The sequence below is a fragment of the Pinus tabuliformis genome, chromosome 4_1, assembly GCF_031772625.1.
Source record: "Pinus tabuliformis cultivar Carrire ecotype Pingquan chromosome 4_1, CPIR1, whole genome shotgun sequence".
Classification (NCBI taxonomy): Eukaryota; Viridiplantae; Streptophyta; class Pinopsida; order Pinales; family Pinaceae; genus Pinus; species Pinus tabuliformis.
In genome coordinates this window covers 960,267,992-960,295,002 of record NC_142303.1, presented here as the reverse complement: position 1 = coordinate 960,295,002, position 27,011 = coordinate 960,267,992, and the positions used below count along the sequence as shown (strand labels likewise).

The 27,011-nt window shown below is 39.1% G+C and overlaps 1 protein-coding gene across 3 annotated transcripts; it reads right to left on the bottom strand.

The window, feature by feature from the left end:
• On the bottom strand, positions 1 to 27,011 carry LOC149179346 (protein DETOXIFICATION 16-like). Of its 3 annotated transcripts, none has more exons than XR_016258282.1 (10): positions 26,239 to 27,011; positions 14,724 to 15,268; positions 14,411 to 14,497; positions 14,247 to 14,303; positions 13,897 to 14,135; positions 13,636 to 13,754; positions 1,289 to 1,375; positions 994 to 1,059; positions 457 to 521; positions 1 to 362 (listed from the first exon to the last, which is right to left on the bottom strand). XR_016258282.1 is itself a non-coding variant. In XM_089420609.1 (10 exons), exons 1-9 carry the CDS (start codon positions 26,584 to 26,586, stop codon positions 510 to 512), a joined length of 1,560 nt encoding a protein of 519 aa, XP_089276735.1. In that variant the 5' UTR covers positions 26,587 to 27,011; the 3' UTR covers positions 1 to 365; positions 461 to 509. The 3 variants fall into 3 exon arrangements, 2 of the variants coding, with proteins under 2 accessions (XP_089276735.1, XP_089276734.1); XM_089420609.1 differs by having other exon boundaries at positions 1 to 365; positions 461 to 521; XM_089420608.1 differs by having other exon boundaries at positions 1 to 521.

Sequence of the window (27,011 nt, the reverse complement as noted above, 5' to 3'; positions counted from 1 at the left end):
TTGAAGAAACGGAAAGTCTCATAGCATTAGTTTCAAGGACTGTAAATAACAACGGTATATAGATATAGGAAGGTTTGTGAAGCGAGTCAAAGAGCTGTATTTATCCACCCACAAAAGGACTTTCTCAGAGCATTATTTTCAAGGACTGTAAATAACAACGGTATATAGATATAGGAAGGTTTGTGAAGAGAGTCAAAGAGCTGTCTTTATCCACCCACAAAAGGACTTTCTACTCTTATTTGCAATGGTGCCGATCTGCAAGGATACTCTCCATTTAACAAATCAATTTTGCATTTATGCACCATGATTCTTTTGCCGCAGGATTCATAGAAAACGTCACAAGGAAATCTTCCATGCAATATCTGGTTGAATAAAACACCGACCAATGCCTTTACCCTTAAAGATGTGAAGCAGGTGAGACACATTTTACGATATGTGAAGGCAGCAAAAGATTACCTTGTATGGCAGGATAGTTTGAAAATTGACTCCAGCCATCTAGGCCGAAAACTTTATTGCTCATCCTGCTTGATTGAACACATTTGTCACAGCACAAGATGTTAAATACTGCATATTTTGATGCACCCAATTACTAGATTCATAATAGTCCTCTTTAATATAGCCTTCACTGTTTCTGCTCTGTCCTACTACAGATACCCATAAAAGAGAAAATGATAAGAAGAGAAAACCGTAGTCCTGAAATTCTTGTATTGGACAACTCTAAGGCCTTAACAGAAACCAGGATGCTAAAACAGTATATTTGGTGTATGTCATTGCAAATTGTAACATTCAATCCGCCTTCAGATTTAGATGGACAGTTTTGTATGGCATATTGTTTTACTTTTTTTTTTGGGTTAAGGAATATGTGTTCATTCTTAATCCAAGTAGTGCACTGCACCCATTCTTGGCCTCAATAATACTCGATTAGTTAGTCTTGAAACCTAGGAAAGAGATTGATTTTCAAATGCTCAAACTTGATACCTAAAAGATACATACCTTTATTATATTATCAGTAACAGTTGGCAATGCTGATGCATAAATTCTAGCACTTGCCTTTTTTGCCTGGTCATAAGACAACAGAGTCTTAAGAATTCATTCTCATAGACAGATATATTAAATATATAAAAAAATTCTATTCATTTTTAACTTTCTGCTTTTAATCGTCTCCAATCGTTCCTGCGAGCTACAAGATTAAATTCCATTGGCTTATGTATGCTTTTATCATATAAGTTGTGTGTTTAGTTCGTATCTCTTCAGTTTTTGGAGGTGCAAGGATATTGGAGCAATTTACCTGCTCTTCCCAATTTGTACAAAACGTTATTATAGACAATAAAATTGTTTGTGTAAATAGCCCACAAATAGCTCCTGCCCAAAGTCCCTGAAACATCCAACAAATCGGGAATCAGATATAACGCACACACAGAAACAAGAATTTTCTTCTATTTATAGATCAGCGTTCTAGCTTTTCAACCTACTGAGAGACAAGTGCTTTTGCTACAGTCACTGGCAAGCCCTGAAATTGTTAAACCAGCCCTTCAATTTCAGAGGCCATTACTTAGTCGTATGTATATCAATTTTAGAAATTCCACATAAGGAAAGTCGAAACTGTTTTGAATTTGAGATTTTAAAATTCAGCAGCCTTAAATATGGGTTAGAGAAGAGTTTCCTTCTATGTCGCAATAATGCCAGATGATGAGAAATAATTAGAGGTTGGAGAATGGCTCGCAAATATGTAGTAGTCGAAAAGGGGTTAGTGACAACTAATGTGATGTTGCAATTGTTTGCATCTGTGTAGCAATTATCCTCAAATATTGAAAAATAATGTGCAGTTTATGCTGTTAGTGGCTAGATAGAAAAATGAATATTCAAAGTTTTCAGTTTTCGATACCCTACTTCAAACGAACATTCAAATAAACAGATCAGCATTATCATATTTAGGTATGAGCGAGTCAATGCAGCCCTCATAACAGGAAAAAGGTTCTCAGTCTGTAAGGTCTAAAGTCAGAAAGGCCTAGCTATGTGACGTAGAGAATGATTAGCAAATACTGGAAATGAAACGCAGTCAGGATTTGCTCATGAGGGTGTGAGATAACTCATAATCACTTCGCAGAAAACTCCCTTTTTTCAATTCAATTAATTCCAAAGTCGGTTAAAGGAACCATTGATTACCTTGTAACATTCGTAAAGCTTCAGGTGCAGTAGTAAGCTAACATAAACAGATGTTTGGATTTCATGTGTTAAGAGAATGACAATAATTAAAAGGAAATGTAACAATCGAATTTACACAATTAAATTTTGTTTTTCTAATTTAAATGTGTTGGTTTAGGAAACAACAAGATGGTTATTATAATAATATAAATATAATCTAATGTTAATGTTATGGTTAAATCAGACACTCTATGCACAACTATTTGACTGCTAAAGTCCACCAAAGCATGCATACTCTATCCGATTTGACTACTTCATTTATGAAGCCCCGTGAGAATGAAGAGGCAGTAAGCATGATTGTAAAACATTCTCCTAATAATAAAATTCTTGCCTGTGGATATTTCTCGACAAATTGTCAAGATTTTACCGCAAAATCTTGGGTGTCTTATTTCTTTCAGTCATTATGTTGAAAACCAATAATTGGTATCAGAGCCAGCTTGAAGAGATCTAGCCACGTAGAAAGAGGTTGCACACAGCTGCACAGAGCACAGATTCAACTATGTGAGGAAGAAAGCAACTGTGCACGAGTCCTCAGGCGCGCAGAGGGAGAGCCTGAGCAAAATCTGTGGCAGCAGAGTAGTAGTTTTTCTGCTGTTGTGAAGGCCAGCCTATGTATGAAAGTGGTCGTTGGGTGGAAGGGCCAGAAGCCGCAAACGTGGAGGAGCCCGTGACAAGTTTCCAAGCCACACCCACTGGAGAAAGTTACGTCGAGCAGAGACTCGAACAGTAAAGCCAACCTTCGAATGGGGCCGCTGGGTCGAACACATACTCAAGTAGAAGCCATCGAGTGAGACCAAGTTGGGAGCCGCAGATCTTAGAGGAGATTTGAGTGCAGGCTGCTAACTTCAAGTTGCACCGAAGAGAATTTTTTTCCTATTGCATAACAAAGGCGATTTGTGTAGTGGAAACATACCACAGCCAGAATGAAATCGTGTCTGAGTCCTATTGAGAAGCTGCAAGCAAGAAACTAGGTACACTTAATTTTTTTTAAGTCAATGAAACTCTGGAGTTTGTTAAAAAAAATAAAAAAAATTAACCCTAATTTCTAAAATATATATATAAACCAAGCCTGAAACGAGAATTTTGGGGCTTTGAAAAATGTAGTTTCTAACAGGATTTCAAAACCAGATTTAAGGTTTGTGAGGTTGGGTGTGTATGTATTTCTTTTAATTGTGTTGAGGATAATGGCAAAGGTGACAAATATTAAATTAGAAGTTAGAAATTTTTTATGGAAAAACAACTTTGAATTGTGGAAACTTAAAATAAGGGATTTGCTAGTACAAGAAGGGTTCCAAAAGGCATTCGAAGGCAGCTCGAACAAACCTGCAACAATAACCGATGAAGAGTGGGAGACCTAGATACCAGAGTCTTCAGTACAATTCGGTTATGTCTCGCTGATGATATCTTCTTTAACATCATTGAAGAAATAACAGTAGCAGGCTTGTGGATCAACTTAGAAGGCATTCATATGATGACGTCATAACAAATCAGATCTACTTGAAGAAGTGGCTATACAAGCTGAAAATGAAATAAGGTACGGAAATTGTAGATCACTTGAATGTGTTTAATACTCTTATTTGCCAATTGAATAGTATGGATGTTAAAATCAATGGTGAAGATAAGGCAGTTACATTGTTGTGTTCATTGCTTGAATCATGGGATCATCTAGTAACCTCCATTAGCTTTAGCACAACTACAACTCTTGAATTCGATTATGTTGTTGGAGCGTTATTGTTTGAGGAGACGAGGAGGAAATCAAGTATTGAAACCTCCACACCAGAAGCAATGGTGGCTAGAGGTTGGTCCAAGGAAAGAGGAGAAAAGTCGCAAGATACATCAAGATCAAATTCCAAAGGCAAAAAAAGTAAAATAAGACGTTGATACTATAACAAGATTGGGTATCTCAAGAAGGATTGTTGGAAGAGACAAGAATCCATGCATGACTCCAAAAATGAGGCAAATCCGGTTAAATCAAGCTCAAGTATAATTAACGAAGTTTTATCTATTAATAATGTTCCTCAATACTATAAAGATTGGTTGTTAGATTATGGTGTTTCTCGTCATTTATGTCCACACAAAAATTTGTTTTCTTCATATGAAATTTTTGATGGTGGAATTGTTCTTACGGAAAATAACATTTCTTGTAAGATTGTTGGGGTGGGAAGTATCAAAATTAAAATGTTTGATGGTATTATAAGAACATTAACATATGTTAGACATGTGCCTAAACTAAAGAAGAATTTAATTTATTTGGGAGCTTTGGATTCTAGAGGCCATAATTTTACAAGTCAAAAGAGTATTGAAAGTGTCCAAGGGCACTTTAGTGGTCATGAAGGCTACTAAGACAACAAACATTTACAAGTTGGATGAATGTACTCAGATCAACGAAGAAGGGGTGCCATCTGAGGAGTTGGCTGAATCCACTCGTTTATGGCATCAACAACTGAGTATTGATGAACCGCAAATAACTGCCAAATTTGAAATCTATGAATTTGAATTTCTGCAAACATTGTATATTTGGAAAGCATTGTAGACAAAAATTTAAAGCAGACAATCATGTTAGTAAAGGAATTCTTGATTATATTCATATTGATGTTTGGGGACCATCCCTACTATTTCTTTTGGAGGATTGTCATATTTTGTAACATTTGTAGATGATTACTCTAGAAAAGTGTGGGTTTATGTTTTGAAAAGAAAATTTGATATGTTTAATGCATTTAAACAATTTAGAGTAATGGTAGAAAAGAAAACTAGCAAAACAATCGAGTATAAGAATGGATAACAAAGGAAAGTTCACTTTAGAATTCGAAAAGTATTGCAAAGAAGCTGGGATCATAAAACAAAACCCCCTATATGTACTCCCTAGTGAAATGGCATAGCAGAATGTATGAACAAGATTCTTCTAGAAAGAGAAAGAAGCATGCTAAGCATTGCCGATTTGCAACAAGAGTTGTGGGCAGAAACAACCATTACTGTTTGTTATCTTGTGAATCAATTGCCATCCATCACAATAAATTATAAAATCAATGAAGAGGTTTGGATGGTTCATCCATGTGATTATTCAAATTTAAAAACTTCTGGTTGTGAAGTTTACACACTTACTCCTAAGAATCTGTGTTCTAAATTAGACCCTAGATCAAAGAAATATATCTTTGTTGCTGATGATGATGTTGCTAAGGGATATAAATTGTGGGATCCTACTATGCACAAAATCATCATCAACAAAGACGTGATATTTGATGCATCTCCTCTCATTAATTCAAATAATGTAGAAGATGTTTTGAAATGTGAATGGGTATAGAAACAAGTATTATTAAATCAACAAATTCAGTTGGAAACCCAACCATCTATAGACACAAGGAAGCAAGAGGAGTCTTCTGATGATAAAGAAGTTGCACGTGTGGAAAACATTTAGGAAAATGTGGAAATTCCATGGCCAACACCGAGAAGATCTACATGGCAAAAAAATCCTCCTAAAAGGTATACTGATTTTACTTCCTCTATTGATTTGGATATTGACGAGAGGGGACCTTCTTGTTATTAGGAAGCAATAGGTGATATCAATAATGCCAAATGAAAGGTGACAATGAAAGAAGAAATGAATACTTTAGAGAAGAATAGAACTTGGGACCTGGCAAAACTTCTTAAAGATAGAAAGATTCTTGGATGTAAATGAGTGTACAAATTGAAGAAAGGAGTTGATAGTAATGTTGAAAGGTATAAAGTTAGGTTGGTTACAAAAGGTTACTCTCAAATGAAAGGTATAAATTTCCATGAAACCTTTTCGCCAGTCATTAAGCTTGTATATGTTAATTTTGTGTTGGCACTAGTTGCTTTGCTTGATTTTGAGTTAGAGCAATTATATGTGAAAGCAACATTTCTACATATGGATATTTGGGCAAGGAGATATACATGGAAAAACTAGAAGGTTTTGTGCAACATCGCAAAAAAAGATTAGTTTGCAAGCTCAAGAAATCAGTGTATGGCCTGAAGTAGTCACCCAAGAAGTGGTATGAGAAGTTTGATTCCTTCATGATGAGCCAAACCTATACTAGAAATGAGTATGACCATTGTATGTACTTCAAAAGTTTGAATGGTGTATTCATTATCTTAATATTACACGTTAACAATATTCCTGTTATAAGCAAAAGCATTGACAGGGTCAATAAATTGAAGGTTTTGATAGCTACAACCTTTGATATGAAATATGTAGGAGCAACAAAGCAAATCTTGGACATTGAAATACATAGCAACAGAAAAAATAGTAAGCTCAAGTTTTCACAATAGAAGTATGTTGATAAAGTACTTGTAAAATTCGGAATGAATATGTGAAACCTATAAATATCCCTTTGGCTTCACATTTTAAGCTTTATTTAGGTTTGTGTCCTAGTAGTAAGGAATAAAATGATTATATGTTTCATGTACCTTATGCTAATGCAATAGGAAGTTTGATGTATGTGATGGGATGTACCAGACTAGATATTTCACGTGTAGTGGGTGTTTTTAACAAGTGGAAAATCCAAGAAAAGAACATTGGAATGTAGTGAAATGGGTGCTTCAGTATTGTAGAGGCACCAATAATTATTGCATTAAATTTAATGGTTGTAATGATTATGTCCATAGCTATGTTGATTCAGATTTTGTAGGTGATTTGAACAAGAGGTCAACTTTAGGTTATGTCTTTACTCTTGTACGGGGGAGTGTAATGTGCTCTTCAAATTAAATTTCCCAAGGAAGTACGTAGTAGCAAATTTAACCCCATAGGCTATAGTCATCTAGAAAGGGGGAAATCATTATTTGATGTTACTTAGGTAACTTTAGATAATAATAGCTAATTTGAGGCAAATGGAGGGAAACTTGTTAGCCACTCAAAATTGAAATTAGGAGGGGAAAACCCCAAAGGGAATCTATGAAAAAGAGAGAGAAGATTCGTTATGATCATCATGGATTGTTATACCTTTTGATTTTGGGTTGAGGCTCTTGGAGGGTTTTAAGACCCCTTTTTCTAATTGGTTTCGGTTGTGAAATATTCCATCCTTGCCAATCTCTCCACCATTCTTTGCTATAGGACTGAATTATGATTGGAGGATCATCTTTCTGAGGCAAGGAAGAGGCTGAAATCTTAGTTTTTGAGGAAACAAGGTTTGGACTAATCATTATGAGGCAGCGAGTCATATTTTGTGGCAAGCAAAGGCTAAACTCTCAATTCTCTATGGTCGTGAGGGCTAGAATCAACCCTATAAGGCATCGAACCATTGTTCTGAGGCAACGAGGAGGTTGGAAATCAATTCTTTGTGGCAGAGAGGTTGGAGAATCCTCTGAGATAACGGAGGTTGTTATTCCCCTTCTTTCTAAGATAGCGGGGGGTTGTATCTAGCTTGTTGAGGTAGTGAGAGGCCAATACTGACCAACCTAAGGTAGTGGACAGTTGAGGATCAATTTCTTGTGGTAGTGGATGATCAAGAGGCTATCTTTGAGGCCACAAGTAACAGAAGGGGTTACAAACATGACGTTGCAAGGGTTTAAGGGGTGTCGGCTAACTAGGATATGAAGCAACTAGGGAAATCAATATTGCGGTGCAGCTAGCGAGGCCATCTGGTGTAATTTGTGATAACAGGCTGAGACAAGACCCTAATCTGTGATGTTCAACTACAATCTAGTAAGCTATGTTTATGTTGTTATTTGTGGATCTTTGTAAGTTTATAATTGCTTGTTGATTCAACCCTAGTTTATAAACGATTGTTTGTGGAATCAACTAATTGCTTAAAGTCTTTACACTATTGTGTATCCAATTAAGAGCATCGATGTTTCATAGATTAATGAGTACTGTAATGTTGTTATGAAATACAATTCTTTCTTGTATTCATTGAAAACCCTAGCTCAAAATTGCATCCCAAAGGCAATCTCCCAAAGAGGATCGTTACAGTGGTATCAGAGCTATGCATCTTGCTAGCTTGTCAGCATAGGATCTTTGGATGCTCTTGGAGAATAGGAAAATGTTATAGTCAAGAAAAAGAAGGGCACCCACAATTTAGTCATAGAAGATAGAGAAGAGTAGCCACCATAAATTAACCCCATTGACATCTTGGGGGAGCTAGGAAGAGGACAACAAATAGCCCAACAGATGGCAGAAGGGAAACAACAAATGGCACAAGGAACCATTCATTTTTGTCTAGCACGCAGGCATGAGGTGACCCAGTGGTTTGTATGGGATCCTCGTATCAGTGTGTAGATGCCGCTACAATGGAGGGCAAGCAATCTTGGGGTGGGAGGACTTGTAATGTCCCCATTTTTCAGTTTTCTCTATAGTATAGATGGATTTCCATGGTACATGATGGCTATGTCACAGGAGCAGGATTCTATCCTCAAGGGTCCCAGAGGGGGTTTTTAGGAGTTTTATGGGGTCTGATGATGTTCGCTTATTATTTTTTGTAGCATCAGATGTGTTCTAGCCACAGAATTTGGTGGAGAGTCTAGAATACATAAGATCTCCAAAACCCATACAGTGTTTCTGGAAATTCCACCTAAAGATGACTTAATTAGATTATTAACCAATTTTTTTAATGTTTCCTAAGTCTAAACTTAGGAAAATTGGTTAATTAATCAAAATTAATTAAGTCAAGGTGAGAATTCTCTAGAAACTCACATGGATCGATCCAGAAATGATCTGAGCCATCGATTAAATTTTAATCTTGGTCGTTGGAGTCCCAACATGAAGATAAAAGAAGGGATCGGTGTGGTGATGGAGAACACACCAAAGTCACTTGGAGAGTTCGATTTCCCAAAGTAGCAATAGTTAGTTGTCGGAGAGTTCAATTTTCAATGAGGAAGCAGAGACAGTGAGGGGTAGAGACAGTGATCCTGAGGAAGTTTTCTAGATTTGGAGAGGCATCAACAAGGAGGCTGAGTTATTCCTAGTGAGGTAGCACAGAGGACTGTGTAGTTGTTTCAGAAAAGCAATTCAATTTGGTTGGAGAAAAAATCGATTCAGCTTCCAAAGGCTAGGAAAGTCTTCCAGAGGGCTAGAGAATCAGTTTCCTCAGCAGAGACAATAAAAGCGACTTCATTAGAGGCATTTATGGGCTTAGACATCCAAGGGTCTGCGCAGAGTCTAACGCAAAGGGTCCAAGAGGACGAATTTTCAGAAGGGAAGTTGTGTCAGGGTTGCTTGTGGAAGAAGGGAAATTTCCTTAGATAAATTTGGCCAAATTTTCTTGCTGTGGATTGCCAGTTTCAAGCATCCAAATTGTATTCAAAATTCCATTGCTGCTTAATAATAAAAACCCTCACTGCTGCATCGATTTTCCCAAGTTGGGTTTTTCCAAGGACATTTTTCCAAAAATAACAGTGTCATTTTTTATTATGTGTGTGTCTAGATTTTCTCAATTTCCAATGCTATTTTCTTCCGCAGTTTTATTTGTGAAGGTTGCAGTGTGATTTATTTGATATTTGCCATAGCAGATAAGTTGTTAAAATAATTAACAATTCAAAAAATAAATTCCAGTTGCAGCAATAGGATTTTAGTTTTTAAATTTTCACATCACTTGGCATATTCCATCATTAGGATCATTTCCGCACAACTTGTTTTGGTTTCGTTGCATTCCGATAATTCTTGTAAAATGAGTTTATTATAGAGCATAACTAATTACGCTTAAGGTGGCATTCCTAGAGGAATATTTGATGGAACACCTTAGTATAATAACTCGTTGGAACTGGAACAAGAAGATATACAGGATGGGATGTTGAGAAGTGACTTCCAGCGGCCAGAGGAAGTATGGTGGGCAATTGATCATTTTCCCAAATTAAAAAGTGACTTTAATTAGTCACTTAATTAAATAAAAGAAAAGAGAAAAGATTAATTAAGGGGAAAGGGCCAAAAGTGACTTAAGTAAATTAGAAATAAATTAAAAGTCACTTAAGATGAAGTTAAAGAGGAGATTCTAGAATAATAATAAAATAATAAAATAAAATACTTTTAGAAAATTGAGATCTATCTATCAGGCCTTTTGAAGGAGAACGAAAAATTCATTTGGGACATCTTGGATTTATGTATCTCTATTTGTGAGATATTTTGAGAACTTGGTTCTCAGGATTTAGGTAGCCCTAGGACGGAAACCCTCGGGTGATTTAGTGAGAGTGGGCAAGAGCCCATCTCTTCCCTTAGTGAATTCATTCAAAATTCACAGGTGCATTCATCAGATCAATTGTTATAAGGGTCGATGCGGCATTATTGTAGATCCTTTTGGGGCCATCACCTCAGCCATATTCTTGTTTCTTGTACCAACATATTTCCATATTAAATAAAATAAGGTTGAGATTCTCTACGTGTTTATCTTGTTTATTCTTCGGTCGCAAATTATATTTTCCAATTCTGGTTGTTAAGTCTTATGGTTCAATCTGCGTAAATTGTTTGTCAAATTTATGGTGTAAATTTTTGAAGCAATATCCATAGTAATCAACAAATTTATAACTTGGTATATTATGGCCTACTCAATCCAAGATAACTTGGCCTCTTTGCTGGTCTCGCTTTAGTTGGCCTGATGTAGCATTTTCTTGCTCTCACTGCCAAATATTGTGCTCCATTGAATCCCAACTTGTGCCAATCAAAATTGTATCTCTCCTTTGGCTCAAACCTCCTATTAAAGAGATCAAACCCTACTCAAGCGAAATCCTTGATCTCAACGGTTGAGATTAGATCTCACTTTACTGAGATCAACGACTATGACTTCATCTATCATTGACTTTTCTTTTTTAATAAAAAGGTAACCAACATTTAAATTAAATTGTCATCTAAAGTCTTGACTTAGGAAATCCATTAATTAATTGTCGTGGGGGATAATTAAGGGGACTCGTTGCATGTCATGGCACCTGATCCATGCAGAATCACCTTTCAAGCTACAATATTAACATTTGCTTCCTCAAGAGTTTAGGAGTGGCCACCCTATTAGGGTTTTAATCCTCAAGAAATCAGGAGTGTCCTATGGGTGACTAGAATGTGGGGGAAGGCACTAGCATTTAGTGGTGTAGTGGAGGTGATGCATCTCTAGAGAATTGTGTACTCTTAGCTTGTTTTTGTTTTTTTTGTCAATGGTGGCTAAATTTGTGGTGTATCAGCTCTGTGGTGATTTTGTTCCCTAGGATCGCATCGCTATAGTGCAAGAGTGTTTTTGCTAGATCTACTATTGCAAGAGAGAATGTGCTATATCTATTTCGACTATGATCATTATCTCCTTGTATATTTCGACGACAATCATTATTTGCTTGTATATTTCGATTATGATAATTATCTACTTGTTTATTGACATTGATCATGGTAAGGCTTCAACACTAGTTGCACCCTGTGTTTACCAACACTGATGGGGGTACTGGAAGCTAAAGGTTGAGCGGTGGACCACAATGGCTAGCATACTCACAAGATTGGATCTATTAGTGTATTGTTCTCTTGTGGTGACTCAAAAGCATTGCCTCATTTAGGATCGGTTGTTGCTAACTGTACATCCAGCTTTTCTGTGTGGATTGGTGGTTGGTTTTGCTGGTTCTCCTCCAGCTTTGGCCCTAGTTAGATTTTGGTGTCCTTTGTCTATGCCCTAGCCCTTGCATGGGATCCTAGGTTTTGTATCTAGCTCTTTGTATATGGCTTTAGGAATATGCCATTCCCATACCCTCTATCCATTGTTATTAGGGTATTGATTATCTTCAGATGCATGCTGTTCCCTTGCATGTGGTTGGTGCTTTGTAAAAGAACAATTTCTTTGGTTTTGTTGCTTGCTCCTCTAGGGATACCTGTTGATAGCTTGCTTGTGCCTGTGGATGTCTGTTTTTTTAATGAAGTTTAAAGGAAAAATTTTCATAAAAAACTAAAGACAAGTATGCCTAAAACTGTTGCTTCCCCTTTTAATTAACTATGAAATAGAAAGGGCATATCCATTAAGTCCTGGGGTAAAGAGGAATTAAATCTGCTTAGTGAGAATCTTAGTGGGAATTAAATCTGCTTACTGAGGAAGTAATATTAATGAGAATTTTGAATCTCTCCGAACCTCCACCATGTCTTTTATGATTGTGCTTTTGCTTGCTGCAAAAATTTTGAGAAAGATATTATCTGGTTCATTTCTTCAAATTGGCATCTTAAAATTGGAAGTGGCATCTACCGGTGTGGTATTGGACAACTAAAGCAAAAATTGTTCATTCTCCATTTCTTTCAAACCTTCAGTTTATGTTTACTATGAAGTTGCACATCATGGAAAAAAGGAAATGATTATCCTTCATGGGACAGTAAGGACATGGATGAAGATGGACTAGAAATCTTTTGTTAGGCCTTGGTTGTTCAAGGACTGGCATTTCAAGACTCCTCAGAAGACCAGTTTGGGATGGTTTTAACACTCTGGCATCAAGATCAATTGAAGCTAGATTAGGATGTTGAAGAAAATTAAAATGAGTTAACAGATGACAATGGCCAATTTCAGGGTGCATTCTGAATAGTCAATTTGGAAGCGAAACAACCTGAATCAGATTGTGGATCCGCCCCTTATTGTCAATAGAACCTAGACAAAGAACCCATTGGAGCAGATATATACCATAGAATCCAGGGGTTGGAAACGAGACTCACATTTTTTATCCAGAAAAATAATTTGAATATTTGAACTTGGAGTTTCTCCTTTAGATATTCTATTTCAAGACTGTTATAATGGAATGACATTTGTTGTATAACAGCCCCCTGGGTTGGATTTTTTGTTCGGTTTCTGTACATGGACTTTGTAATGTTGATGTCATGAGTCTTTTAATGTTGATGACATGGTTGATTCTGCTAGCTATTAGAATTGTTACTCAAAATAACTTCTAGTTCTGTAACCTGTTTTGAGATCTTTGTACTGTTATTACTCATAGCTCTGAATGATCGTACTAGTGGAGTCAGATAATAGTTTTTCTCCTATCTTTGTACTGTTATTACTCATAGCTCTGAATGATCGTACTAGTGGAGTCAGATATTAATATTTTGACTGCTACTAGAGGGTCAGCATTTGATATATATCCATCTCATCTCCTAGATTTTTTGTTATTTCCCTTTTCAAACAAGAAAAGATCAAAGCATCCAGGCATATTAGTTCTCAATTCTATGTGGGATCTTAAGCATCTATTTCAGAGACCCTTCTCAATGATGAGGAGCAATGGTTTTAGGCGGGAGGTGAAATATCAACAAATGTGTAATATATTATATCTATGGGCTATGAGAAAATGGAAATTTGATAAACATTGCAAGAACCACAGTATAAAACTAATGTTTCATTTATTCTCCCATTCTTCTAAAGAATGATTTTGCTCATCTGAAAAGAGTTGAAAATTTGATTAAAAGTTGCAACTTGCCATCCATACCCTACTCCATATTTAAAGGACAAATTCAGTATCTTAAAATCAAGGAGAGAGATAACTGACCCTGGCACCAACATGTAGCACAAAGGCTAAAATGACAGCTACAGGAATTCCAACCACATAGTATGCCCCAAGATTTGCATAGGCACCCAACTCTTGCCATCCGCATCCTCTAGCAATACCTGGGGAAGTACTGAAGTTTCAGAAAAGTTGAAAACATGACTTCTGAAGGTGTGTTTCTGTTTTTAGAGAGATTACTTTTCTATCTAAACGATTCAAACATCATTTCGAGCTCTGATGAAATCTATGAGAAAGGTTATCTACCTGATAGAACACCTTGGATGGCATCCAAAAGTGTTGAGGGTGCAAGCAGCGGCATCATCCCTGAAATGTAGTCAACTACCTCTACTTCATTGCTATAAACATAGCCCCATACATTTCTAACAGCCAATAAAATAGACCCTATCATGAGGGCCTCCATGGCTGCCATACAAACCCCGACACACACTGATAACTGGGCAGTGCGTGAGCGTCCAGCTCCTAGTTCATTGGAAACTCGTGTACTGCATTGCAAAAATATTAATATGGAAAATAGACTAGAATACAATATTGGCAGCTTAATATCCTTGAAGATTTCTTTATTTTAAAGAGGATTTTGAATCAGTTGTACCAACCTTATAGCAGCACCCAGGCCAAAGGGGATCATATATGCAAGTGCAACAGTGCTAAGACTGCAAAGAATTAAAAGCGAGCTGTGAGAAAATAAAGTAACTACTGGCTCTAGAAAAGCAGTTGTCGTTATCTGCTTAATGTTTAGGAAATTTGTCAAATGACATACCAGATGGAGAGAATGGACATCTCAAGTTCAGGCTTAGGCAACAAACCGGAGAGGAGAACAAGTATTTCAAAAGACCAGAACTCCAAGCTATTGACAAACATAGAAATATTAATTTAGGAACAGAATATAATATCATAATTAACAATATCGAGTGTAGTATAATACATAAATTGATTCCTAATGGAGGTTATTTCAAAAATTTGAACATGCTGAAGAAGAAGAACAAGAAAAATGGTACATGAGATTGAAAAAATGTCTAATTTCTTTTAATCAACCAAATTCTGCAGCCAAAGAGAAAAGGTCCATAATATACCAAAGCATTACTGCAGACGGGATAGCAAGCTTAAGAAAGTGTGTAATATCATATAAAGCTTCCCTTGAGAAGGATGTCCATGTCGTCTTGCATGCAGGGGAAAATATAACATAAAGTGATAGAATTGCCACATTCAGCCAATTGGAAATGCTGTTTGCCAGTGCAGCTCCTTTATTACCTAATCCAACTTTGAATACCAATGCCCAACAAACAGGGACATGAAAACAAAGAGTTATTGAACTGCTTAACATCATCGGTAAGACAACACCTTGTGATTGAAGAAATTTCACAAGGGGTTGAAAAACCGCAGAAGCAAACAAGCTAGGAATCAACCATCTTGCAAATTTCCCTGCTTCAAAAGATATTAAAGGGTCTTGGTCAAGGGCTACAAGAAGGTGTCCCATATATGCCCATAACACAGCAAGTGGTATGCTCACGCAAAAGAGAACAAAAATTCCTCTCTGCAGTTGAATCCCAAGCAAATGATATTGCTTTGCTCCGTATGCCTGTCCACAAAGTGTCTCCAATGCACCTGCCATCCCCATCTGTTCATAGACACGAGTAACAAAAGGATAACTGATCAGTCTAACGTTGAGGACTATTGAAATTTGAAAGATCCGTTTCTCACTTCCAACCTAATGAAGTGTATTAACTTACATATCATTCTCCAAACAAAATATTGAACCTGATAAGCTTGTATTTAAAGCAACCATAGAGTTAAAACTGTATTAAGAACCACTTTTAACTGACAAGTGAATTGAGATGGATTTCATACACACTTTTATGCAGGTTACCTTAGGAGCCTGTCAAGCATACGGCTATGTGCTAAACGTAATGTTTAGAAAAACTCCTTTTTTATGCCTCTATAAATGATTTTTCAACGATGCAGGGGCATCTAATTTGTGAAAGAAATATTAACGTTATTACTAGTTGCGCATGTAAAATATAAAAGCATTGTTAACCTATCCTCATAGATAAGGAATAATAAATGAGTAATCCAAGTGCAAGTTCCTGTATGTACCACTAGTGGTAAAAAAACGAAAGAATTTGTTTGAGAGCTTATCTCAAGGATGTGGAATAGATGGGATTGCTAGTGCATAAGGGAACACCTCCATGTTAGTTTTATGAAGTAGAAAAAATGTTAAGAGAATCTTATCAATAAGGATTTTATATACATGGCCTTGTACTTCTTTTGTAATTATAATACAAATTTTAGATTTTTCTTCTATGTAGTTAAGAAACAAAGGAAATATTGGAATATTATAATTATTTCTGTTAATGAATCTAGAAGCTCTAGATCTAGTTTCCTCATGGATTCATAGTTTTAATAACCCATGATATTTGTTGTGATGAAACTTATATAAAGACTTGTGAACTCTATTTTCAATGGCTTCAAACGGCCAGGCTCAGCTTGAATGGCCGAGTATAAAACGATGAAGTTGTGATTAGCTGTAGCTCATCCATGTGGTTGTTTTATTGTTATTGGTTAATAATAATATTTCTATCTTGCATCATTTTTAATCCTAACAACTGGTATTAGAGTGTAGGATGTTTTGAGAGAGAGATTGCAAAAATTTTGAGATAGAGAAGTTGTTTTCCCGTTGTGTCTGTGCAGGAGGAATATATTGTTGTCTGTGCAGGAGGAATATATTGTTGCTAGTTGCAGATAGTTCAGATCTTAGAAGAAAGCTGCATATTGTTGTGGTTTACAGGTGGTGCTAAGATCATGAAGGTGTTGCAGAAGTTTCTGTTCAGGTCTGCTTCAATAGAGATCAGATCTATGATTGTGAGAAACAAGTGTGGAGATGCTAGATTCTACATGCACAACTAATAATAAAATTAATATTTTTTTCACAAATTAGATGCCCCTATATGGGTGAAAAATCATTTGTAGAGGCACCAAAAAGGAGCTTTTCTAAACCTTACATTTAGCACATCTTTCTTTTGGCTTCTTTGTCTCTGATGATGTGTGGAGTGTACACCCAAGTAGGACACCACTTTTGCTCACACACCGTTTATATACAGAAGCAATATCCAGCCAAAATGTAGTGCTTTGTTTAATTGTTGGAGTTTCCCATTTGGCTAAAATCCAGTCCAGAGACTAACAGTATAAATATCTGGAGATGTTTGCAAACTTGCTGGAGAAATCTCAGCTCGAAACAAATTCACAAGATCATGATCTGAGCTATTCAAAATTCAGAAGAGATTAAAGGGTCGACTCTTAGATCATGACAATAAGTCGTGTCATTATCATTAAAGAAGTGGTGTAGCTAGAAATTATCATTTGGACTTGCGTTTATTATTGCCATAAACCCTAGCCGAGAATAGAGAGTTCACTTGTGAGTGTGTGGCTTTAGATCCATAGAGCACAAGAAATTGATCCGTGAAATGTAGTAGGGGATTCTGAATGAAGAGGAGATCACAGAGGTCGTGGAGTGAGCTATTCATTGTGTGGTAAAGGTAGCCGCATATCCAAGGTTGAAGCCACAGATCAAAGGAAGCACCATTGGCTAAAGGTGCCTCAAAAGTTAACCTCCGCCGCAAGGATTTGAAGGTAGATCAAAGCAGCTTGAAATTAGCAGTGTTCCACGGGGACTCGCCCCCCCCCTAGGGGTCTAGTTTCCTCACTCCCCCGCGCTCCGGGGACTTGGGGACGAGTAGGGGACGTTTCCCCACGCTCCCAAAATGGAGGAAACTCGGGGGGACGTGCCAGGGAAACGTTTCCCTTCCCTGAGGGGACGTTTCCCCACGCTCCCAAAAAAATGGCCTTGCTTATAGTTTATGATTTAATAGACCTAAAGTGGTACAAAGCTACTCATGTTCTGTATGGGGATAACGTCTTGTGCTGTCTTTTGGTTTCAACAAGCGTTATTTTAGAGGGTCAGTATCATGGAAATTTGTTGGACCATATAGCACGTACATGAATTTTCCCTTTTAAAACTTCTCCTTTTTTTCTCAAGTGATGGCTGGATTACAGTGGGGAGATAACTGGAGTGACAGGCAAAGAATATGAGACATTCAGTTTGTGTTTTTAATTTGCATGACATTTGACATACAAACTATGGAAGCAGCACCTATGTCATGTGGGAAATAATTGGGTGGACTATAGACTAACATGCGTTTACTGCAAGCATGACAAAATACTATGGGCAACAAGAAATCTCAGGAACTGTCGTTATATATGAATTTATACAGTTACAAAATTTACACAGAGCACAGTGGCTCAGCTTGAATTCTCAGGTCTGAAAATTATTTTCACCCCTGAAATACACTGCTAGTTTGAAGTTTGAACTGCATGGCATTGCTCTAATAAGGTAGACAAATTATCCATGCCATCGTTGGTCACCCAAGTTGGTTCGCAGATGGTCATCTTGCAGTCAATGTCATTTGATAGTAAACTGTCAGAAACTCTTTCATGTGATCTTCTCATCTCTCCTGGAACTAAAACTCTTCTTTCAGCATATGGTGTACTGTCTATATTATATATAATATAACAAACTTTCTAGCTGTTGGATCCAATACAGTTGGACAACCCATTGTAGTTTCCCCTTCTACTACCAATGCAGTGTTCCTGATCTGTTCATTTACCTTTTCACAGAATTCAGTGGCTACCTTATCAAGCTGAAGCTCTCCCTCTGTCTGACCAAAATCTAAATTAGAATTTGACCAAGCTGAATTAGAATTTTAAATTTATTATTTTATATGATATTATAAATTTGGATAATGTCAAATGATATTCATATCAATGATCATGCTTTGCAGCTTTTCAATTCAAACTAAATTGTCATAGTGGACTCAATTAATAAATTATATTTTATATTTATAAATTTTTAAGACCCTGACGCTCCCCCATGTTTCCTAAAAAATGGTAGGGAGCTTTTGCATAGGCCGCTCCAGCGCCCCCTCGCTCCCTCGCCCCCTCGTCCCGGAACCTTGGTGGAACATTGGAAATTAGCACCAGACAAATCAGTGGTGGTTTGGTTCCGGTGTCGGTTTCAATGTTCATTCTCTGAATTTTTCTTGAGCTCAATTTTGTGGGGTTTGGAGAAATATAAATGGATTTTTGGAAGATATTGTAATGGACACGTACGATCTAATTGGAAGCGTCTTAAGCAAGATCTGGACCATAGGCATTATATCCAAAATTGTATCATTATTCAGAGTTAGTGTGGACGCTGAAAGGAATGTGATCTAATAGACAGGATCAAATTGTATTATTATTCAGAGTTAGTGTGGAAGCTGAAAGGAATGAAATCTATCAACATTGGGGAGTAACCTTGTTAACAATTATATTTTTTTCCTATTCGCTCGTGTATTGGGTACATGGTAAGGTTAATATTGATGTTGTGGTAAAGTATTCAAAGGTTAATATTGATGTTGTTGTAAAACATTTAAATATTGATGTTGTTATAAAACATTTAAATATTTATTGTACTTGAGTTGAAATGATGTAATATTGTAGGGCGTTTATGATCATTTCTATTTATATTTCAAAGTTTTTGGTCCAAGTTGTAAAACTTACTTTTAGGTAAGTTTAGTTTCCCAAGTTTGTTGTGAGCTCTATTATTTAGGCATACATGTTGTAGAGCAATTACCCATAGAGTCATGAACCACTTGAATAGGTACGAGGGTGGCAAGTGTAATTATATGCTACCTTGATTTTCAGGCCCACGAGTTGAAGCGGGCATGCTCACATGTGATGAGCGCCTGTGCAGATCGACTTGGGCACATTGTGCGATGACAAGTGGACATTCGGTTAAACGCGACCAAGTTAAGTCGGGCGTGCCAATGTGCGACGGACGCCCTTACTACATGACTCGGGCAAATGTCTGATGAGAGCGTGTCCGTTAAAGGCGACGGGCGAGCGCCCAGTGAGACGTGCAGAGGTCGTTCGACGGTGGAGGGCGACACGGGTGACCCGTGACCAAGACATGCGATGAGTTGGACGAAGTGCGACAAAGGCTGAGTTTATAGACTGGCTGGGTGTGCGATGATGGGTAGGTCGACGTAATAAAGAGCATGGGGTTACATGTTGAGGTGTGTAGGCCAACGTGCTGAAGGTTAGGCCGACCATGGAGAAGGTCGAACAGACATGACGGTTGGGTGGCCCTCGACCCATATATATTTGAGAAGTGTGCGAGCACTTGGAGGCATAAGGAGATCAACGAACTTGCTTTGAACTTCATAAGGATATGGTAAGAGCAAAGGAGGCATAAGGAGGTCGATATTTCTGGACAAGTTGCAGGCAGACCAACGGGCGCAGAACGGACAGTGTTACAGGGCACGAACAGAACTACGGGCGGAGTTGCAGGGAGTGGTTGGGCGACCCGACCCGAGGGTGTTGCACGACGCGGGCGGGTGTGCAGAGCCGACACGAGTGCATCGTAGGGCGTGGGGGACTGGACCCGTTGGGTCCCCAACTTGAGGGCGTAGGCGTAGAGTTGGGCAGGCAGCCTGACCCGAGGGCGTCCAGACCCAAGGGTGACATGAACTCGTGCGCAGTGAATGGTGCGAACGGAGTGACGTGAGGTTTGGGCACGACAGGGTGTGCGACCAAAATCTTACAATTACAAGTTTACAACAGTCATGTGCTACCAACTTCCTTGCCTTGCACATTACAGTTGTATATATATTTGGGTAGACTTTACGGGAGTTGCCCCTCCCAAGTATATGTGCATTATACTTGTATGGTTTATGATTTCCACTGCATAATATTGATGATGAATTGTAATTGAAGTAAATATTATTCCGCTGCATTGTTAACACTTGAAGAATTGGAAAATTGGCTAAGTGTTGGAGTTAGGCGTAGTCCATACACTCTAGTATTGGTGAAAAGAAAAAGTGTAGTGGTGTTGCACCTGCTATATGTGGTTGAAAGAGTACCACAGGTATAGGGCCATGACAGATGGTATTAGAGCTGATTCAGGGCGAGTCGAGCTAATTGAGATTGAAGATTGTGAAGCAGAGATACAATGGTAAGGTTGCAGTTGGTATTGAAGCTTGTTACGACATAGTTGAGTAGGGGTGAAGCATTGTGCTTGGGCCACGCTGAACGACAAGACATGGCAAGTTGGGAAGAATTCCATGGGAGGCTCTTGCTGACCTTATACAAGTTGAGGCATATGAAAGAAGAGAACCCACAGATTCGAGATGAGCTTGAAGTCTTGGAAGGGAATGTTATAGAAAAGCTTCTTCGACTTGGTTGGGCAATGAAGCAGGATGCAATTTTTAGATTGTGATGAAGAAGAAGAAGTCGGGGTATATGAAGAAGAGGATGTTGTAGATGTGACAACGATGGAAGAAGAACTTGGTGTGATGACACTTGACCAAGTTGGACCAGGATCGTACATATTGCATACATTGATGGATGAAGGCACTCACATGGAGGAGCCTCATGATGAAGTAAGTATTGTTGTTACTTATGTTTCATTAGAGCTTTTGGAGGATGTGCCATATGCAGGGATGAGCAAAGGGAGTTTGCCGGTGTGATGGACAACCTTGCCATCGATGGCTATGATGAGACCTTGTGCGTTGAGGCAAGGAACATGGATTGTTGCAAGACTTGTTGGGGCAATTTGTGACCTTATGGCAGAAGGTGCAAATGCCCGTGACAAGAGAGGAACATGATGATCATTGTGGAGGATGAGTCGTGCTTTAGCCCGGCTAAGTGCCCCAGCATGACTCATGGACAGATTGGAGAAAGGGCACATCAGAGTTATGATGATATGATACTTGGGTGGAATTCTTCATGGCTGAGACCAAGAGGTAGTCTTGGTGGACCTTTAGTGAGGGAGGCAACGATGATGGAAGGAACATGTGATGTAATATGATATGTGGTTTGAATGACTGAGGGCACTAAACATGATTGAGGACTAGGATGGGATGATCGATGTTGTGATGAGTCTACTCAGATAGACAACATGGGTACCTAGAGTCATGGACATCGAGTTGGATGGATGGAGCATGGCAGACTTCTTACAAGAACATTATGCAGGAGCACTTATATAGAGATGTCAGTTATGGGCATCCTGGGAGGAGTGCCAAGGTAGGGATGTTGTGCAGGTGGACTTGCTGATGCGACATGGAGACTTTTTGTATATGAGCTGATGGGGATGTTGTGCAAATTTGTACAACAAGGCCATGGACTAGTTGGTTTTGTGAGCAACCTATGAGAGTATTCATACCACATGGAGTGTAGAGGGATCTTGCAGTGGCACTTAAGACCGAGACATGTATGCTTGCCGAGATGTTGGATGGAGATGATTCATGGGAGCTCATGATGACTCGAGACACTTTGGAGTTGATGGAGTTGCAATGGTGACGATGCCTTGGTGGTAGCGCATGGGCATGGGTTGAGTTGATGAGACTTAACCTCTTTTGATAGACATGGTGGTTGATTGGTTTATGACCATAGGTAGCATATGGATGATGAGGTAGGTGTAGACTTGCCCCTTTGACATTATTGATGGATGTCATACCACAGATGAGATGGAGTTTGCTTCATGGACCCCGATATGGCACATTGAGAGTTGGTTTGATGGAGGAGCTCTTCATTGGTGTGAAGAGAGGAGCCTCACATATGGATAATAATGCTTGGATAGATGCCACTAATTAAGATACAACACATCGACACCAACATCATGGACAACATGTTACATATATGATGGAGACTACTTCATGGACTTGGGCATGACTTACATTACATTTGGATAGAGATGGGATGGATTCTTGATCGAGTTGATGTTGTGACAGGATGTTGGAGAAATGACTAACGATGGCATGAAGAGGTGCATTCTCATGGTTTGAGCGTTACAGTTGGACTGGTCATTCGACTAGTTCGAGTCATGGGGGCTATAATAGTGTACTGAGATATGTTTGAGTTGGGTTGGAGTATCATGGCAACAGTTCACATGATGACGATATATGATGAGTCGACACAATATATGTTGCAGTGATAGCATGTGAAGATTGCGATGGATGTGGTTGACGATCATAGATTGAGGAGACTATCCCGTTCATGGAGTCATGAGCCTTGATGGTTTGTGCGATGATGGAGCAGAGGTGGACAACATGGACATTCTGGAGATGTTGGAGCTAGCAACACTTTGTAATGATGCGATGGATTTGTCGAGGACGAAAAACTTATATAGAGTGGGGGAGGATGTCAGGTCCACGAGTTGAAGCGGGTGTGCTCAAGTGCAATGAGCGTTTGTGCGGACCGACTTGGGCACATTGTGCGACGACGGGTGGATATTCAATTAAATGCGACCGAGTTAAGTCAAGCGTGCTCATGTGCGACGGACATCCGTACTACATGACTTGGGCAGATGTGCGACGAGAGCGCGTCAGTTAAAGGTGACAGGCGGGCGCACGCCCATAGTGGTGAGTGAGATTGACGAGTGTCCGGTGGGACATGCGGAGGTCGTGTGACGGTGGAGGGTGACGCAAGCAACCCACGACTCAGATGTGTGACGAGTTGGCCGAAGTGCAATGGAGGCCGAGTTTATAGACTGGCTAGGCATGCGACGATGGGTAGGCCAACATAATAAAGAGTGTGGGCCGACGTGTTGAATGGATGGGTCAACATGTTGAGGTGTGTAGGTCGACGTGCAAAAGGTTGGGCCAACCATGGAGAAGGTCGAACAGACGCAACGATTGGGTGGCACCCAACCCATATATATTGGAGAAGTGTGCGAGCACTTGGAGGCATAAGGAAATCAATGAACTTGCTCTGAACTTCATCACAATGTGGGACGAGCAAGGGAGGCATAAGGAGGTTGAGATTTCTGGACAAGTTGCAGGAAGATCGATGGGCACATAATGGACAGTGTTGCAGGGCGCAGACAAAACTATGGGCGGATTTGCAGGGCATGGGCGGGTGACCCAACCGGAGGGCGTCGCAGGGTGCGAGCAGGCGTGTAGACTTGACCTGGTGGGCGACCCAACCCGAGGGCATCGCGGGGCATGGGTGACACGACCCAAGGGCATCGCAGGGCGTGGGCGACTCGACCCGAGGGTGCAGGCACAGAGTTGGGTGGGTGGCCCGAATCAAGGGCGACATGAACTCGTGTGCAGTGAACGATGCAGACAACGCGACGTGAGGTTCGGGCACAACAGGGCGTGCGACCAGGCAGCGAAATGACGGAAGTGTCGGTGTGACGGTTGAATTGCAGAAATTGTTCTAAGGCAATGAAACTTGGGGTTTCCTCATAACTTGTGTGGGCAAGAGGCAACAGGGTAGTTGCAAGATTGTGACACGATACTTGGTATATTTGTGCAGGCCAAGGAAGTTGGTAGCATATGACTGTTGTAAACTTGTAATTGTAAGATATTGTACAGTACAATTGTATATATATTTGGGTAGACTTTACGAGAATTGCTCCTCCCAAGTATATGTGCATTATACTTGTATGGTTTATGATTTTCGTTGTATAATAATGATGATGAATTGTAATTGAAGTAAATGTTATTCCGCTGCATTGCACGCTGCATTGTTAACACTAGAAGAATTGGAAAATTGGCTAAGTGTTGGAGTTAGGCGTAGTCCATGCACTCTAGTATTGGTGAAAAAAAAGTGTAGTGGTGCCGCAGCCGCTATACGTGGTTGAGAGAGTACCACAAGTATAGGGTCGTGACATTGATGGTGTCAAAGATTTCGAATCTTCAATTAAGGGGGGAATGTACGAAGTAATTCTAGAATGTGAGATGGTTGGGACCAAGTTATGGTTAAGGAAGAATCTAACATGTTAATCAACCATGTGCATGAAATGATTTCTTAGAGAACTAGAGCAAGGGGAATGTACAAAGTAATTCTAGAATGTGAGGTGGTTGGGACCAAGTTATGGTTAAGGAAGAATCTAACATGTTAATCAACAATATGGGTGAAATGATTTCTTAAAGAATTAGAGCACTAGTAAGTACAACCGTTTGGCACGATATAGGGTAAAGTGATTTCTTTTCATATGCACATCAATGATTAGATTTTGTAGGTACAAAAGGAAAGAGCAATCAAGCCGAAGGATGGAAAACTTAAAAATGAGAACATGACTTACATTAAGACGACAAATCAACAAGTAGAAGATTGGACATGAAGATAAACATTAAATGAGAGTATTGTAAATTCTTAGAGGTATTAATTAAGAAAGAGTGTCCCAATATTATAACTATTTCCACTAATGGATTTAAAAAGTTCTTGATCTAATTTTGCTATGGGCCTACTGTTTTGGTAACCCAATGTATGTTGTAATAAAGCATATATAAAGAAGCCAGAACTATACCGCCCCTCAAAATCATATCATTTAAATAAGTAGAGAGTATATCTCTCTGGACCTAATCGATTAATTTTGGGGACCTAAACCATTTCTACAGATTATATATATAAGAGACTTATTTCAATATAAAATTCTTATCAGTTAAGTTATTCATCTGTGTCCTGTCAGCGACAGCAGGTTGTTTTTTATAATTCATGATTACGAGCTGCTTCCTGTCTTCGAGGTTATGCTCCTGTTAACATTCTCGCTCCATTCTCTATGCTGATAAGGAGTTGGTCTGTTTTGGCTTCCTGCATTAGTGCCAGAGGCCTGGTGGGAAGGGATTGTAGAGATTCCTTAATAAATTCTGCTGATTGCCGGGGGATCGAGGGTGCAGAGCAAGTTCTGCTCTTCTCGGGTCAGTGAACGCTGAGTAACGACTCTAACACAAAGTCCCTAGATGTCTCCACGGGTCAGCTTTCCACGTCTAGATAACGACTAATCTAACCGACCATTCGAGATTTCAACTGTTGCATTTGCTGCTGTGAGAAAGACTGTTGGCTGAGCGCCTTGGTATCATGCGCTGCAAATCTACAGAGGAAGATGATAATGGATTAATTGGCTTAGCTTTTTGTTATCATAAGCTGTAAATCTAAGCTCATTGGGGCGTAGAGTAGACAGTGATAAGGTGTTGTAAATTTATGTCCATATGCGTAGAGCATAAGGTGAACTGGCAGTAACAGGGTGTTTTGTTAAGGTGTTATGTAGTGAAAATGTCACTGGTTAGAAATTCTGGTGGGTTAAAATTCAGCCATGCTCAGGGTGGCCCAGGCAGGGTATGATCCTCTGGTGATTTCCATGTGGTGAAAAGGTCACTGTTCGAAACTTGGTGGGCAAAAATCGAGCCATGCTAAGGGCTGGTGTAGCCCAAACAGAGTGTTTTGTGCGATATTATCTAATTCCCAAAATCCTTGATAACCCAGCAGTGTCACAGTTGCCCTGACCACCAGCGATAACGGACCGGCCTTATCTAAAAATGGTTTGCTTTACTGTTCATTACAATCTTTCCTATACCTTGGTGTGCTTACAGTTACACTAATGAAAGAGCAAAAACCACAAAAATAAGACAATGGTTTACTTTACCGTTCATTACAATCCCTCCTGTGTTTTGGGTTTTTGAACAAACTAAACCTCATAGATTAGTGCACTGTAGAACACCAAATGCTAGCAAAGTAGACAACAATAGCAAAAGTTTGTAATCATACCAACACATGTAACCCGGTAACATTTGTAAAAGAAGTGGCCATAGAAGCACTGGAAAGTGCAAGCTCTCCCAGATGCCCCACCATTATAACAGATATCATGCTCAAGCAATACTGAAGCAGATTCACCGCAATCATAGGTCCTGCTATCCAGCACAGCTTTTTGACTTCTTGCCATACAACCCTTGCAGTGACTTTCACATCATCAGAAGGCTCTACTACATAAATACCAGACTTGTGTTCGTCCCCAGACGCGGAAAGCAACCGCGTTTCGATAAGCGGTTCCCTCAACGCATCTGTGTCATTGCCATGAACCTGAGTTAAACCAGGTTTCTCCATGCCACTTTCCATGAAATATGCTCTACCAACGTAGGAATATGAACTTGAAATAATCCGAAACTGTTTCAGGTTCAAAATTTTATATTAGAGCCTGTGCACACAATGTAAATTGTTTCCTACTTATTTTATGACAATAGTTGTGGCCCTGATGATTAGCCCATGCTTAATGATACTCCTCTTGAATCATGAGGAAAATAAGTGGCAGAGCCATATAGATAAATAAACACAGGTGGAGACCAGTACTTATCAAAATAGCTTGTCTACGTACAAAAACACGTTTCCCAGAAAACACCGGCCTCAAATAATCCAGATTCGAAAAGAGGACACAGTTTTGAAGAAATGTTCTCATTCTGAGGATGAATTTTACCAGTCTAGATTTATCTAGACAAAGAAAGCAAAGTCTAAGGATAGACACTGTTGAAGAATATGTGAGGCTG